The sequence below is a fragment of the Syzygium oleosum genome, unplaced genomic scaffold (genome assembly GCF_021117445.2).
Source record: "Syzygium oleosum isolate NSW1041296 unplaced genomic scaffold, Sole_v2.1 Sole_v2.22, whole genome shotgun sequence".
Lineage (NCBI taxonomy): Eukaryota > Viridiplantae > Streptophyta > Magnoliopsida > Myrtales > Myrtaceae > Syzygium > Syzygium oleosum.
This window is the reverse complement of record NW_026607506.1, coordinates 711,180-727,964: the sequence shown is the minus strand read 5'-3', so window position 1 is coordinate 727,964 and position 16,785 is coordinate 711,180. Positions and strand designations below refer to the sequence as shown.

Below are 16,785 nucleotides of genomic sequence, written 5' to 3'. Positions count from 1 at the left end.
TTACTCTGCACTGCTTGTGTGAAGTGATATTTCATGGAGATATGTTCGGTTTTTTCCATGAAAATTAGGATCTTTAGAAACACAATGGTGGACTACTTGTTGCAAGATTACTTTATTGCCACACATTGGAGAAAAACAATCACTTAAGTATTTCCGGTGACAAAATCCGGCAAAAAGTCTTACGTGGCTTTTTTTAACTAAATGTCAGTGTCAGTGGAATTTTTTTATAACAAAAAAGAAAATCCACATGAAAAAGAAGTCAACTTATTGTTTATTATCTTCCATGAAAATTGTAAAAATGCGCAAGTGCTCTCCTTGTCACTTCCATGGACTCATGATCTCCATCTAGATGCCAAATCTAGCATAGCCACTCTTCTTCAACCTTTTTCAGATCCCCTTTTCACTACCCTCTCGAACGGACTACAAAGACTCGATCAAACAAAGATGAGCGCTATACCAAGGCTGAAGCTAGCCGATGCAAAAGCTTCCAGCCCACTCGTACTCATGATTCATTTTTCAAGTTCCAAAAAAGCAAAGTAGGATTTAAAACTGTGATCTTGCGACGACCAAATACTGGAGCCCAACAAGAAATCAAAATGATGATAAACCATTGTTCTTCAACCATTTCTTTTGGTTTAAGCATTTCTTCGAATAGATGGTGAACAAGCATACCTCTACGGAATATTTCAGATTGAACACGATTTATGTACCATAAAGAAAACAAAGCGAAGAGTTAACAACCTAACCTGTGTGGTCTTTCTGTTAGATGTATTCCCTAAAGTTACCATGTAATAGTTACATGTTAGGGATTTAAGTTGTACTTTCAATTACATTATTTATTTAATGGCAAGGACGCATTCATTCACTTGTCCAATTATTTAAATATATGAATGATTCCATAAGATCAGTTGTGACTGGATCTATTCTTGAGACGTTAAGAATATGTGTGACAGGTTCACAGTTAGACTGAATCTTTAAATTGTTCTCGGTCGATGGATCATTGAGTGGATATTAATGATCCTGTTGAGACCGGTGTGTTCATAACTTCACCAATAAGTATTGGATACTTAAGGGAATGACGAGTCACGGGTCATTGGATATTGCGATACCCGAGTTAGAACACAGGTGCTTGTATCAGACAAGTTCACTGAACGTGACATGCATAGAACGATTAGCAACATGGAAACTTTTAGCGTGGTCAATGTCTAATCGTTCGTGCTCTGGTCTTGTATGGATAATTCTTAGATCTGAGGTACAGTGTTGACTTGTATGTTGGATGGCTATGGTTCACAGGTGTGCATATTGCCGCTTCGTTGATTCGTCTCTGTACTTGATGGCCATAGTTCGTTCACATACGAAGTTACACATGTGCGCAAAATGGAATCTGTCTCCTTGTTATATGCAAGGTACAATAATGATGTCCTATGCAATCTAATCTTGACATTGCATTGAAATCCTCGGCCGGGGTTGTAACCGAGAATGAACTGTTCATGTCTCATATAAAGTGCATGTCAATTAGATTTGTGCATATGATCGAATTGGTGACTTGACAAATATTCCATGGTCTTTGTTCGATCGGGACATAGTAAGGCAGAGGGATTGAATTACACTGTAACCAAAGCTGACAGGTTCATTATGTTCTTAAAACATTCACACTGTCTGGGTAGCCATGACATATTGCTAGATGTCAATCATGGCTTGTAGAACCTAGAGGTTGATCGGGACAATCAATTCTCTTGGGAGTACTAACGTGTTAGTGCAAGTCTTACTACCAGCTCAGTGATGAACCTAGGGATGTCACACACCATAACCAATTTTGGATGATGTAGTACGGAAGAGACGATATAGCAAATATGTTTGCAATCGAATTGAATCGGACTGAAATTAAATTAAATGGGATTTAATTTAATTCAATTTTTGTCATGGGCGTGTGTGCATATGATGCTCACAAAGTACACATATGCTGATCATGCACTTCTATATTTGATATATACATATTTATATTTATTTATAATAAAAAAAATAGAATTGTCGCATGCACGTGGCCAGCAAGCGCTGACCATGTGCATGGCACACGGTCAACAAACGGTTGCTGACCGTGTGCATGACACACACGATCAGCAACCGTTGCTGATCGTGTGCAACGTGCACACATGCGATCAGCAACTGTTGCTGATCGCACATTTATTAATGATGCGATTAGCAACTGTTGCTGATCGCACATTATTAATGGCGCGATCAGCAACAGTTGCAAAAATGATGAAGAAAGCGTATGCAATTAATTATGTGTTTGTAAGAGTTAAGAAAAACATTTTTTTTTCTCTTCCGACGCTGTGACTGAAATATCGAGAGTGCGAAGAATTGTCGCAACAAGATTGCTAGCACAATTTTATTGGTGATTATCCGCAAGTTCTTTCTTCCGTTCATCGTGCGATTGGTGGTGTGTCTGAACTAGAGGTCCAACGGTTGTGGGGCTCGAACTGAAGAACATCCGAACCGAAATCGTTTTGGGCACGCTACGAGAGGTAATCCGTTTAACCCCCTATGGTCTTTCGATTTTTGATTGAAACACACGAACAACGCCTTTGGAGATACATGTATGGTTATAATTTTCCGTTGCGTTTATATTTAATTTTAACTATGCATGTTCCGTAGAAAACCAACACTTTCCGCATCCAATCTCACCAGATATAAGAACTACCTGCTTTGTATAAAGAACAAGCAATAAGTCGAAGGATGAATTAAAGATTCTAGTCAAGCATATGTCCAGAAAAGTCCTTGAATGACAGCATTGGAAATCAGCATACTAAAAACAAATGCATATGTTCTATAAGAATAACCTATAAGATATTAAGCATATGGTAAAAAATAACCGGATGACAATCTAGTGATGACATCCCTGAAGGATGCAATTGGAAGCTTAGACCTCTCTTCAGTAATATGCACGTGTAAAATCAGAAAAGTTTTGAGATAACCAGCAGCAAGCTGGGGAGCAAAAATTGAACTCATTCAAATTTGTACCTCGAAGCTAGGGCAGAGCGAGGGAGTGGTACAGCTTCGTCGGATGGCGGTGACAACTGCAAGGCGTCAACTAGGGCTAGGCGATGGCGTCGGCGTCAAGAGGTGCAGAGCGAGTCGAGGCGAAGGCGAAGGGCATCGGCCTCGGCTAGGCCTAGGGTGATGGCTAGGTTGTCGGGCTTCGTCATCAACGCCGGTGTCAGCTAGGGCTAGGGTCGTGGGCCTTCGTCGTCAACGTCGGAGGCGATGTCGAAGGCGCCGCGTCGGACGGAGCGCGAGTTCTCAGAGTGCAAAAGGCATCGGCGTCGGAGGCAGCGTCGAAGGCGTCGCGTCTGGGAGGAGAGAGAGAGAGGTTGGGAGCGCGAGTACGTGGAGGCGTCGGCGTCAGCGTCAGAGGCAGTGTCAAAGGAGTTGGAGGGAACGCAAGTTCTGAGCAGATATGGGAGGAGAGGGAGAGAGGTTGGGGGCGCGAGAATGCCGAGAGATGAGAGAGAGGCATTTTATTTTGAAAATCGGAGGTGTCTGACCGGGTGGGGCCCCTCAACACGTGTCGCACGGAGAGGCACTCGTTTTTTTGCCACGGTGGAATCCGAGGGGCACCCAATTTTTTCTCCATCCACTCTACTCTTTGTAATACACAAACTATCTGATAAAAATTTCCTTACCTTGCCTCATTATTGCTCCTTTGATGAATACGTACTAGCACATTAACACCACCATATCTCTGAATTTGTTAGATATTTTCTTCTTGTTTTGATCTATCGTAACACTCTTTAACTACCCCTATTAAACTTTTAGATACCACAAACTTCTGTAACAACAATCTTGGAGAAGTCTAGCCTTTTCTATAGAATTGATCAACTCTTTAACACTTCTCCTTGATCAATTTTTGTAATACTCCTAAGCTTGCTTGGCACTGTCTCGAATTTGGCTTGTGGTAGTGCTTTAGTAAATATGTCCATGACTTGATCCTCGTTTTGCGGTACTTGAGCTTGATCTCTCTATTACTTTGCACTTCTTGTGTGAAGTGATATTTGATGGCGATATGTTTGATTTCTTCCATGAAAATGAGGGTCTTTAGAAACATAATGGTGGACTACCTGTTGCAACATTACTTTAGTGCTACATTGGAGAAAAACAATCACTTAAGTATTATCGGTGACAAAATCCGATAAAAAGTATTACGTGGCTTTTTTTAACTTTTTTAACTAAATGTTAGTGCCAGTGGAATTTTTTATAACAAAAAAGAAAATCCACGTGAAAAAGAAGTCAACTTATCGTTTATCTGTTGGAAATATGGGATAAATTGATGGGTGAATGAATGAGAAATTGATGCTCAAAGAACACCCTTGAGTTGGAAGTGGGAAGAGGAAAAACACTATTCCCACATCGGAAAAGAAAGAAAGCTATGGAGTGCTTTATATACAGTTACACTTATTTGAAGTGGTAATTATCATAGCACAAACTCTCTGCCTCGCGCGCAGGCGCAGGGGTGCAAATCCGACGCCCGACAAGTTGAAACTTGGGCGCGACCGCACATCCCGCGTACACGATTGCATGACCGAAAAGTGGGCCTCGCGACGAGCCCAATTTTGCCTTCTGATTTATTTTTTCAACTCAAACTGTTACGAATTTCGTAACGTGTGGCAGAATTAATCGTCCGTTATTCGTATTGATTTTATAACGGCAGAATTAATCGTCCGTTATTCGTATTGATTTTATAACGGCATATTTAATCGTCCGTTATTCGTATTAATTTTGTAACGACAGATTTAATCGGCCGTTATTATTCCCGAAATGCTCTCCCCTGCGTTCTATTTTAATCGAAATCATTCTTCCTCTGTTTTTACACGCTCTCTGCATTTTGTACTGTTTTTCGGTAGTGTTCATTTCGAGTTTGTTCAAGTTCGCCGGAAGCTTGGAAGTGCCGTGCTCTCTTCTTCGCTGTCAACCGTTGTATCCTGGAAGACAGACGTTCACGAAACCTCGGTCGCGTACTGGAGGGAACGAATCTGTTTTAAGGAAACTGTGTCAAACACAGGCCTCGGTATTCGTTTATATCGATTCCAACTTTGTTATTGCAATTTCGTTTCTTTACAATACTGTATTGTTTGTAATATTTATGCTAATGCCGATTTGAATTTCCGCAACATTATCATCCTCCATGAAAATTGCAAAAATGCGCAAGTGCTCTCCTTGCCACTTCCATGGACTCATGATCTCCATCTAGATGCCAAATCTAGCATAGCCACTCTTCTTCAACCTTTTTTCAGATCCCCTTTCCACTACCCTCTCGAACGCACTACAAAGACTCGATCAAACAAAAATGGGCGCTCTCCTAAAGCTGAAGCTAGCCGATGCAAAAGCTCCTAGGCCACGATTCAGGACTTGGCTGGCCGACTCCTCTCTCCGAAACCACGATGCCGACGACCATTAGCGCACGCATGCCATCCTGAGCTTCCAGAATAACGTCACCATCGTTACCGACGACCCCTGCTTGACCACCAGCGATCATTAGTGTCGGCTCCGGCGAGCTTGGTCGAGAGGCCCTGTTTTCCTTTTTGTGTTTCCGTTTTTAAGAGCTGTCTATAGGGCGGATATTATTCTTTGCAACCGCTGTTTCCCCCGTAGTTTTGGCTTCATATACCCCCGAGAGTTAAAATCACAAAACAATCCAAATTGTGGGTCCCAAGCGTAGCAGTAGTCGGCCATGGACGAGCGACACCGTCGGCGCCGACCACGACTGACCGCATCCCGCCATGGCTAAATCTGAATTCGGATGCGAATAAGTGGTTTTTAGTTCTTATCTAACATTCCATTAAAATAGAATATGAAAGCCAATCAATTTAAGATCCTCCTCTCTCTCTTTTCTCTGCTTCTTCGCCACCTCGGTTGATGCTTTACTGCACTCACTCGACATCGACTCTTTGCATCTCCAGTCGATCAAAAGCTACTGTAATCACCTCATAAAATCTCAACACAGAGTCGGGCCTCAAGTTTCTCGATGACTTCCTCTCATAAAAACTTACATCTCCGGGTATCTCTCTCTCGTTCTCTGCGAGATCAATGGCTCAATTCAGTATTTCCTCTGCTTGTTGGGATGGTTATGAAGGTCTTGATGGCAGAGATCAGCTCATGAAGGACGACATAAAGGTGTACGCTGCAGTTGTGGAGAAGCCTGGAGGACCATTCCCTAATTTGGGGTGAAAATAGCGGCCGCCTTGTTCTTTTGGAGAGATTCCTCCTCTTTTATTTTTCCCTAGACTGCTTCCACCATTTTTAGATTGTGAGACCATATGTTTATTTTAGAGTGAAAGACATTTTTCAATTGATTCTTCATCTTATACCATCTGTCTTTTTCATGAGCATCTAGAGAGCCGAACAATTCGACAAGTTCTTAACTATTGAGGTTCTTCTATAGAGATGACAATAGGATTGTAATTTCTAGTAAGTGTCACCAATATTTTTTTAATACTGCCCTTTAGTCAATGATATCATCTGTCTTGATCGGGATAATTGTCCAAAAAATCATAAACCTATTGCACTTTTGCTAATTCAATCATAAACCTTTCGACTTTGTCAATTGAGTCCTAAACCTAGCCGCCCTCCCCAACAACAACGAGGCTCGGCCTTGCCGTGGTTGGGGAGGTCGGCCCCGCCTAGCCACGATGAGGCTCAGCCTCGCCGGATTTGGCAAGGCTGACCTCGCCCAGCTATCGCGAGGCTCGCCCTCACTAGTGGCCGACGAGGGTGAGGCTCGCCTGAGGCCGGTGAGGTTGACCTTGCCGGTCCTCTCCTCTAGCCAATTGCCGATGCCCGATGACCGGCTAGAGGAGGAAGGAAAGGAGGAAAAAAAAAAGAAAAAAAGAATAGAAAAGAAAAATTCAAATATTATTAAAAATTATCCACGTCAACGCTGTGTAATCCGGCCGGCGTCCACGTCAGTGATTTCCAGCCAAAATAAGCCGGATGGACTCAATTGGTAAGAAGTGAAAAGGTTTATAACTCAATTGGTAAGAAGTAAAAATATTTAGGACTCGATTGACAACATTGAAAGGTTTAGGACTGAATTGGCACAAGTGCAATAGGTTTAGGACTTTTTGGACTATTTTCTCGCCCTGATTTGATTTACTAGTTTGTTAAATTTACCACAATATTGTTGGACGGTCTCATAATCTTTCATTTTTGCATTTTCGAATAGTGCGTACCGTTGTTGTGATTTGGAACTCTTATTATAGTATATCTCATTCTTTTTTTGTGGTCTTTGCTCCAATGATTCGCGGAAATATCATTTCCGGGAGTGCTTGTTGGGTGACACGGAGTCCTTGCATCTTTTGTAGTTGCTCTGTCAGAACGCTTGCACTTTCTTTCGGAGCCGCATATCCTTGCTCTAGTAGTCATAGCTATTTCCATGAAAAGTAGGATGGGTAGTGAGTGTGAGGTAGAGTTGGCCATATCGCCATATCTTGTGTCGAATATTTAGATGGGTGATCTTAGTAGCGGGTGCACAAGACAAACCCCTAATACCAACCGAACGAGACTCTAATACCAACGTTAAATTTTGGTGTTAAATGTGCTAGTGTGTGTCTGTGTGTAGGCTTTTTGGCAAAGATCAATAATGGGAGAATATAAGTATATTTTCATTAGATAGTTTGCGTATTACAAAGGATTGACGAGCTTTTTTTTTGAAGTTGGTATGTTATATATACCTGAACGAGCGTCGAGCATTTTCATAGGCTCCTAAACCGACTTATACATGCTGAATATCTCTGCATTTGTCAAAGATTTTCTTGTTGTTTTTAACCGTGGCCACACTCTTTAATTATCACTATTAAACTTGTAGACATCGCAAACTTCAACTACAAACTAGAGACTTGTGGATATGAATCATAGAGAAGTCCAGTCTTTTTTCTAGAAATTTGATCAACCCTTCAACAATTACCTTCCTCACCATCGGCTTTGAAGTAGCAATCGTCAAGGAAGGTGCACACGGTGATACAAATAGCTCACGGAACCTTTTTATCGATCATAGTTCCTCCAAGTCTTCAGGGCTTAAAGAGTTGAATGTAATTGAGCGGGACTTGCTCTATTTAAATGCTCATGTCAGTTCTCTAATGAAAGATCCTGAATAGTGAAGGCATAGGATGGATAAAAATACCAATGTTGGGAAAAAACATTGCTGGATGACCTCGAAATTCTTGAAACATTTCTCTCCTTCATATAGCTTAACATTTCATGTATTTAGATTACCTCCTGCTGTTACAACAAACCTCTTTCAGGTCTTTCCTTGCTGTTGTCTTCACAGAGGGATCCACTATCGCATCTTTCTTGGCATATACTAGTGATAATAATTGATCAACCACCTTCTATCATGTTTCTTCCTCTGTCCTAATGTGTTTACAACTCTCAGTCAAGCTAACATAGTCACCAGGCCATGACAATCGGGTATAATAAAAGTGTTGGCAGGTTTTTCATCTGAGTCCTACTACAAGATTATCCCACGTCTTGTAGAGGGTTATGATCAGAAGGTTTCCATTTATTGGCCCTTTTCTAGGAAATCTTAATTGGGTCTGCTATATATGAAGGCGGAGGATTTTTTCACAATGAAGATGGGTGGGCATCGATACTTGGGCAGACTCAGCTGATGAATGGAAAAGTCTAAAAAGAGAATTTTGAACGGGAAAAAGGTGAAAAGGAAAACCAAAGTGAAGAAGAAGTCAATAAAGAACCAGAGGACTTTGAAATGGCCTTACGGCATTACATCCTACTTGTTGTATATACTGATTCATTCAGCGCAAGAGCTATATATATGAAGAGTGTCTTTAGAGAAAGTAGGTCAATGATCATCTGCCTGCCCGTTGGACTTTTACGACTTACAATGTCGCAGAACAATCTTCCATGTTCAGTGTCCAAGGTTAATTGTTTCCAAATTCAGTATCAGTGTCGAAGGTTTATTTGTTGGTCATAGTATCAGTGTCATCGACCCAAAAAAAAAAATAGTATCAGTGTCCAAGGTTAAAAGAGAGAGATGTGTGCCTTTTCACTTGTAGCGGTCTTGTACCTGCGAATATAGAATTCCAGGAGAACGATGTAACTTTAGCACAATTGCCTGCATAGGTAAGATAGCTAAAGTCTCTAATTCGATATGTGATGCAGAATGAAGCTTAGAAACCGGAACGTAAGGCACGATTTGTAGATGAAGGAAATCAAACGATGCAGAAGGCATGGGATTAGACGACAAAAGCACTTTGGAGTTGGAAATCCTGCATTGGCCCATCGGGTTGTCTCACTCGTTTGCCGATACTTGCGATTCTCTTCATTCTCCACCACTTGCAGTTTCCACCGTCAGGTTCATTCACGTAGCCAAGATTCTTAGATGCGCAAAGACCATTGCCCATTTTCAATGCCAGCCAAGTGAGAACACACACACCCACGCACGTACACATCTCACAGCAAAAAGGTGTTTGTTTGATACCACGTTCAGCACTCGGCCCTTTTGTTTTCCTGCGACCGTGTTGCGTCTTTAGGCAAAGAACCAGATTTTGAGTGGCCAACGGCAAAAGCTAGAAAAAAGGGAAAGAAAAGTGAGGATACCCACTGGATGACTCTGAAGTATTTTGTTTTGTGCACTGTTTGCTTGCGCCCTCTCTCTCTCTCTCTCTCTCACAGCTATTATCTTGTTCGGAAATTCATAGGAGGAAAAAAGAAGAGTTTTTTTGAGTGGTTTAGTGTTGAAGACGAGTCTGTCCACCAAAATAATGCCTGCATGATTGAGATGTTGACCTTAACCGAGCGAACAAAAGTTCCCCCCTACACTACAGCTTCGCCAAATGGACCCCCTTGTACACGTGTGTGTGGGCCCACGTCATCTTACCTAACAGCTAATTCGCTGTCTTTTGTCCACCCGAAGAAGGAGTGCCCCCAACGAGTCCCATGCTTCCTAATCTCCCCCGTACTTCTGCACATCACACCGTTCATGCTCATTCCCCGTTTTGTTCCTGTGGCTGAGGTTCTCATTTTTTCCTTCCTCCACTCTGTGTCCTTGCGCTTTCTGAATTTCTTCTTCTCTGAATTGACTGATGTGCATGTGCCATGAATCCTTTTAGTGTTGAAGTGTAAGCATTCGAATTTCAAAGGGGGTTAAAGGTCCAAGAATCCTTTTCTTTGCAATTGTTGTCATGGTCGTTAGTGCGCGTCGCATTCAGCGGTTAAATTCCTAATTAAAATATATGCTGGAGTTAGTGAGATTACCAGGACTTGGACCTCCTTAATGCCTTGACTTGAAAATCTTTCATCTGTGCTTTGAGTGCCTTTTCTACTCAGGAGTGACATCACGCTTCCATACTTGCCCACTTCACCCTCTCGTTCTCCTCTTCACATTGCCAGTCTTCTCGTCATCAATCGTTTTCTCTTTCTTTTTACAGGAAGAAGGGAAGGCCTCTGAAGCACCTTCTGCAATGTGATTTCTGTGCAAATAGAGAACATAGTAACAGTAAATGTTCATGGGGTGTCTTTATACCTCTTGGCTTATTATACAGTTAGAAGATTCCCCTAGAAACCAGTGCGGGTAATGGGCATGTATGAAGATGACCTCTCGGCCTTCTCGTTTGCAAGAACAACTCAGTTATAGAGACATGTACCCAAAAACGAGTCTTGCTTTGACGATCCCATCTGGCTTTTTTATGGCAAATTTGGATCTTCTGATCTCCATTTCCAAAATCAGTACTTAAATAGCTGTTGGATTTGACAAGGACCCACCAACCTCCTTTCGCACTTGCGTCTGAAAAATCAAAAGTTTAATCATCTCCTTTTTCGAAGACTCATTCATGGCCATATTACTCTTTCCGCAACGAGGATGGTGATGCAATTTACTAATGCTACTCCCTTATATATGTAAAGCTTTTTGTCCGAAACACATTCTATGCCTTACTCTCTCTCTCTCTCTCTCTCTCTCTCTCTCTCTCTCTCTCTCTCTCTCTCTCTCTCTCTCTCTCTCTCTCTCTCTCTCTCTCTCTCTCTCTCTCTCTCTCTCTCTCTCGCTCTCTCTCTCTCTCTCTCTCTACTCACACTCTACAGCAGCTTAAAGAAATCTACGGACTGTCCTAAAGCTTGTTAATTTCCATTATATTCTCAGGTGAAATATTGAGTCCCAATCAAATTATGGACTCCTATCAGCACCAGAAGGGTGGAGGGAGAGAATCAGACAGAGGAAGAGAAACAAAGCAGCCACCACCACAACCACCACCTACAACTTCCATATCGCCACCATCAGCCACCTCCTCCCCTTCTCATGAATTCTCCTTCACAATCTCCCTGCACTCCTCCGCCACCCCCAACACCACCAGCACACCAAGCAAAACCAAGAACCCAACTTCCCTAGCGATTGACCTGTCTCCTGCTGATGACATCTTCTTCCATGGCCACTTGCTCCCTCTCCACCTCCTCTCCCATCTCCCCATCTCTCCGCGCTCCTCCGCTAATTCCTTGGACAGCTTCACCCTCCCCATCAGGGACTTCCCAGATGATCAAGGCTCCATCAAGAGTCATGGCAATTATGACCGCGGTGACAGCGATGAGGATGATGGTGGCGGCTATGGCAAAGGCGTACACAAGCAGAGAATAAAAGGTGATGAAGAAAGTGAAGCTCCTCGGGGAAGAAGCAAGCTCAGATCCTTTTCCCTATTTGGTATACCCAGACGGAAAAAAGCAAGAGCCAGTGAAGTTAGAGATGGGGAAGATTACAAAGAGAAGCAGAAGAGTAAGAAACTGATCAGCTTTGACATGACCCAGATGTTGAAAAGGTATGCAAGAATGGTGAGACCACTTCTGCAGTTTAGAGGCAGGAGAGGAGAAGAAGGTGCCCAATTCAGAAGGCAGTCACACTCTTTCTCAGGGAATGTCGATGGGAGGAGAGAGAATCGAGAACTGAGAGCTCCACAATTTTCAGCACCAGCATCAATGAGGACATCCCCAACCAACAGTGGCCTCCTAGCGCCAACCACAACCCTCCCTTCTTCTACCTCAGATCAAAGCACCATGGAAGAGTTGCAGGCTGCAATTCAAGCTGCAATTGCCCATTGCAAGAACTCCATTGCAGCTGAAGAAAAACTCAAGGCTTGATGTGTGTTTTTATCAGTTGTTGCCTTAGGTTCTGTATGTTCTCTTTTTTTTATATAGTCATCAAATCATCATCTCCTTGTGTATAATTAATTGTATATCACATCGATAAATGTAATGAGTTTCTTGAGAATCATAGATTTAGATGACAGGATTTAGTCACAGATTTGAGATTGGCAGAAGCTTGTTTTGGGTGCTTTTGATTTCTTCTCCTTCAAATGATGTCCCAGGAAAATGCATTGGGTTCTGCTCTGCCACTATTCAGAGCAATTAAAATATTCTCTCACCCGGAAACTGCAACCACTCGAGCAATACAATAATTTGTTGGTATCTTGTAACAAGGGCCTCTTTTGCGCATAATTGCAAAATTTGACTAATATGGGTCTTGAGTTTCTAGTCAAAAAGTTTTATGGGCTTCAGTGTCCCATGGGAGATTTTATTTTTAAGTGCTTTTTTCTTTACTTTTTGCTCCATGCAATATTGATCAGGCGAGGTTGCTCTCTGTCATATGAGTGATTCCTAGAGCCAACGCAGTACACACCTTTTTGGCTATTTTCTCTTCCTATACAACCAAAAGATTTCTTCTTTTTTCTTTGTTATTATTCTCTTGCCCCCGAAGCTTGATTACTTCACTCTCTTTTCCCTTCATGCACTTTTCTTTCATTTATAAATGATTCGCTTCTGTAGAGGTTATTCGAGCTCGTTTCAATACCATAGATTCCCTAGTGTAAAGCATGTCGAAACAAATCTGTGAATTCATCTCATTTCCATATCTAACACATACCTAGCTTTTTCGAATATGGATGACGAGATCCATGATGTACCCTATGCAGCTAAAGAATGTCCCAGAAAATGAAACTCAATCTTGTATCATATGAAATATCATATCAAACCCATAATATTCCCATTAGATTTATTCATGCGACTACATAATCAATCCATGCCTTGGCAGCATCAATATGACATCTTGGAAATCTTTTTCCTTCACCGTTTGGGTAATGTATCACGCCTTTCTGTGTGTAATGTCTCCAAATGAATTGTCTGTGATGATTTTTTGGTATGCTTTTGTTTTCCACCATATTTTGTATCAATGGTGACGTTCTTTTTTCTTTTACGACAGCAACATGGCTCATAATCTTGTATATGAGTAGTTTCTGCTAAAAATAAGGTCTCTCTCACCTCAGTTCGGAAACAAGAATTTTCATTCATTAGGTGATTGTCATGCCGAGGTAATGCAAATGAATCTCGTTTTCTATTTTATTGTATCCACTTGTTGTTAAGATACACAACAACAGTTGTACCAACTACGTACCAGCAGCAGATTATGCAGTCCAGAAAATATAGATTTTTTCCCTGCACTCTCAAATCCGCTATAAGAGCTTTGGCGATTGGCATATACTCGTGAAGTCGATCTGCCCGTGATTTTGTAGTCAATCCACTTCAAACTTTCTAGAGAGTTTTCATGGACTATAATTATACTACACTCAAAATTGACTTGAGCATGCATTAGCAAAATGATCGAACAAGTCACATGTGAGATATGGACTGCCACGAGGGTATCTACTTATGCGAACCGATCTTGACAGCAATCGTCCTTCAAATGAACTAACAATACAATTGCGACAACAGCATCTTTATTGGCAATTTTCTGGAAAATAAAAAAGGCCCTCCTCCTTCTACGAGGTAAGTAAAAGGAATCGAATCAGTAACAAGCTGCTCGTAGTGAGAAAAAGAGAATGGTCAGATACTGTCAAAAGGGGATAGCTTCAATGGTCTCTCGATCAAATTGGGCGTGTGGGGCTCAATGAGTTTTGATGATTAAGCTCTGTGAAAAGGGGAGGCCAAGTACGACAATTATTTACGTGATGAGAACGAAGAAAGCAGAAGGTACTCGGTCCTTCATTAGCCCTTGGACACACCAACTACACTCATGCATTAGTGGGTGCTATTGGGATTACCTTTAGTCTCATATAACAACAAAAGATCACAATGATGAGGCTGATGATGATAGCTTCTTATAATGATTCCCTAGCGATCGAGTCAGCAACTTTAGTATGAGTAAGGACTGTGTGGATGGTTATTGTAACTACCAAGTTACCTTTTCAGACAAACCCCACATACCCACATGAAGCTGATTAAAAGTGCTTTGAATCCTTTTCAAAAGATCGCACCAAAAGCAAGGAGAATTGAAAAAGTGACCCCCCAGAGAAAAGGGTGCACCCAGCAAAAATTCTTTCCTTTCCTTTGAGATGCGAGAAGATAAAAGAGCTCGCATTGGACTGTGCATGCGTGGATCTGCACTCAGACTGAAGCATATGAGACATTGCTTGATGTGCAGATTCCTAGTTTTGCGTATTGAGAACTGCAAAAGGAGGCCATAACCTTTTGCCAACAATCGAGGATGGCCCGCCAAAAGAACTGTGCCCGTGGGGCTCTAGAAGGAAGCGCTTCTCAATGATTAAAAAGAAAAGAGCCTCTCCTAGCAACGACTGCTCAATGAATTTGAGGCCACAGTTGGTGGGAGGATTGGGGATTGCTAATGAAATCTAGATTCTGATTTTGTTTATTGCATTATGGTGAGGTCGACAACTTAGCATATTCTGTCCCCGTCAAAAATCACATTGGCTCGATTTGTTGATGGCGACTCAGATGCCTACCCGCGCCGTATACACATAAGTCCCTCGAACTGATTAAATTCAGATCCGTGATCTATACATATGACCCTATTCCAAAGCAGTTTGTTTGGAGTAGTAGGTAAAATTTCAAAGGTATCCTTCAATTCTTAAGATGGAAATTTCTTGATGCCCCAGCCATCTAAATTAATCTTCCCTCGATGGATCTTTACAAACTTTTCCCCAAGTTTGTTTTTACATTGACTTAGAGACAGATCTTCCCCCTTCTCAAAATAAAATGACCTTCATATCCCAAACTTGGTTAACAATTTAATGTTGAGGCAGACGAGAGAAAGGGTTAATTAAAAAATTGAGATAAGTACACAAGAAATTCTAAAACTTGTCACGAAAGTGCAATTGAGTCATAAAACTTTAAAAAAATGCAATCAAGTCCTAAAACTTATCAAATTGATACAATCAACTACTTCCATTAACTCCAGCCAACTTTGCCAACATAATATTCTAACGTGACTTTTTTTCTCTTCTACATGGCTAAAACATGAAGAATAAGGTTAAAATGATGTCGTTTTAGTCCAAATATGTTTTTGTAACCCAAATTTTATTTAAGCTAGATTTAAAATAAGATAAATTTAAAAGAAAGAAACAAAACAATCAAGTAAGGGCTTATAGGGTCCTCGCTGCTGCCGCTCCACCGTCACTGGATAGGGCCAGCCATGGTGGGCGATGGCCAGCAGGGGCAGCGAGACCCCAGCCAGTGGCTAGCGACCCTCATCAACTGTAGTCGAGAACGATCGGGCGAGGGTCGCCGGCTCTCGACCAGATCTGACCTAAGGCTGCTAAATCTCGGAGAAGGTTGTTGCACTTTTATGACAAGTTTTAAAATTTTCAGTACACTTATCTTTATAAAATACAAGTCCAGATTTTCTCACATCATTGTAACCTTGAAAGTGCAAAATCAGTGGAGCCTGTTGAAACTTGCTATTGTTTGTCCACGGTGAGTTTCTGCTGCCTCTTCAATCATGAATAGCTTATCCCATCAAACATAATTTTCAGCAAGTTAACTAAAGATGTAAGGTACTCTCTGGAAAAAAGAAAAGACCAAAAAAGACAGAGAGAGATCATGTGGCAGACAAAGATGCAATCACCATTCAAGCAGATCTCAGGTTGATCAAGTGCTTTTCTTCCAAGAATCTGCCATGAGGGCTAGGCCCCGATCGTCACGACGACGTTTCATCCGCATCGTAGGACGACGACATGGAACAGCTAGTAATAATTCAGAAAACACTCATTTCCTCTCTAGTTTAATTCGTTCTTTTTTTCTCTCTTTCATACTACTTTTAGGAGATAATGTTTGACATTTTGACATTGATTCTGTTTGAGCTTTGACTTTCCTCATTAAAATAGTCGGAATAACCATTTTATTTTATTCAATTTTCTTTCATTATTTCTTGTCAATCTCATATTTATCTCATTCTTTCTCTATTAACGAATTTCGTTGTCCTTCATGCTAGAAGTAGATTACGGATGATTAAATGTGAGAAATTCATTGTTTCCTTGCCCATAATCTCGATCATTGCAAATTACAATTTTGTTAATCTGTAGCTATGTGTTCTTATTGGGTTTTTTGATATATGCACGAGTTTTTCATGGTAACTTCTTTTTTGTAAAAGTTTGAGGTTGAATTGGCGGTTGGGTTTGCTTAATGATGACATAGATTATCCTTCTCTCTATATATATCCTACAAGAGAAAAAAAAAACGAATATAAACCGATGTCAAAGTTAATCCAAAATTTAGAATTTGAAAATACTTTTTTTTCTGTTGTTTTGGGAATTAGAGTTTCTTGTAAAAAGAAAAAAAAAGAAAAGAAATTGGACAAACTAGTCACAAAACACCATTGATGCTTGGAATTGGCCTATCCCCATCTTGGGGAATAGGATTTATGACTGCGTTCTTTATTTTAATGTGCCGAAACCCCCACACCTCGCACCCCTAATTTCCCTGTATCATTATTTTCCC

General features: G+C 41.3%; 1 protein-coding gene and 1 long non-coding RNA gene across 3 annotated transcripts; both read left to right on the top strand.

Moving 5' to 3' along the window:
* The first annotated feature begins 5,190 nt into the window (after positions 1-5,190).
* LOC130140838 (uncharacterized) lies at positions 5,191-6,362 on the top strand. The gene is made up of 2 exons (XR_008818849.1): positions 5,191-6,055; positions 6,144-6,362. It is a non-coding gene; the product is annotated as an uncharacterized LOC130140838 (long non-coding RNA).
* Positions 6,363-10,009: 3,647 nt separating this feature from the next.
* Positions 10,010-12,268, top strand: LOC115675933 (BRI1 kinase inhibitor 1-like). 2 transcript variants are annotated; one of them, XM_030598748.2, is made up of 2 exons: positions 10,010-10,027; positions 11,153-12,268. In XM_030598748.2, the coding sequence occupies exon 2, from the start codon at positions 11,179-11,181 to the stop codon at positions 12,136-12,138; it is 960 nt and encodes a 319-aa protein (XP_030454608.1). In that variant the 5' UTR covers positions 10,010-10,027; positions 11,153-11,178; the 3' UTR covers positions 12,139-12,268. The 2 variants fall into 2 exon arrangements, with proteins under 2 accessions (XP_030454608.1, XP_056177394.1); XM_056321419.1 differs by lacking the exon at positions 10,010-10,027 and adding an exon at positions 10,604-10,911.
* Positions 12,269-16,785: the final 4,517 nt, after the last annotated feature.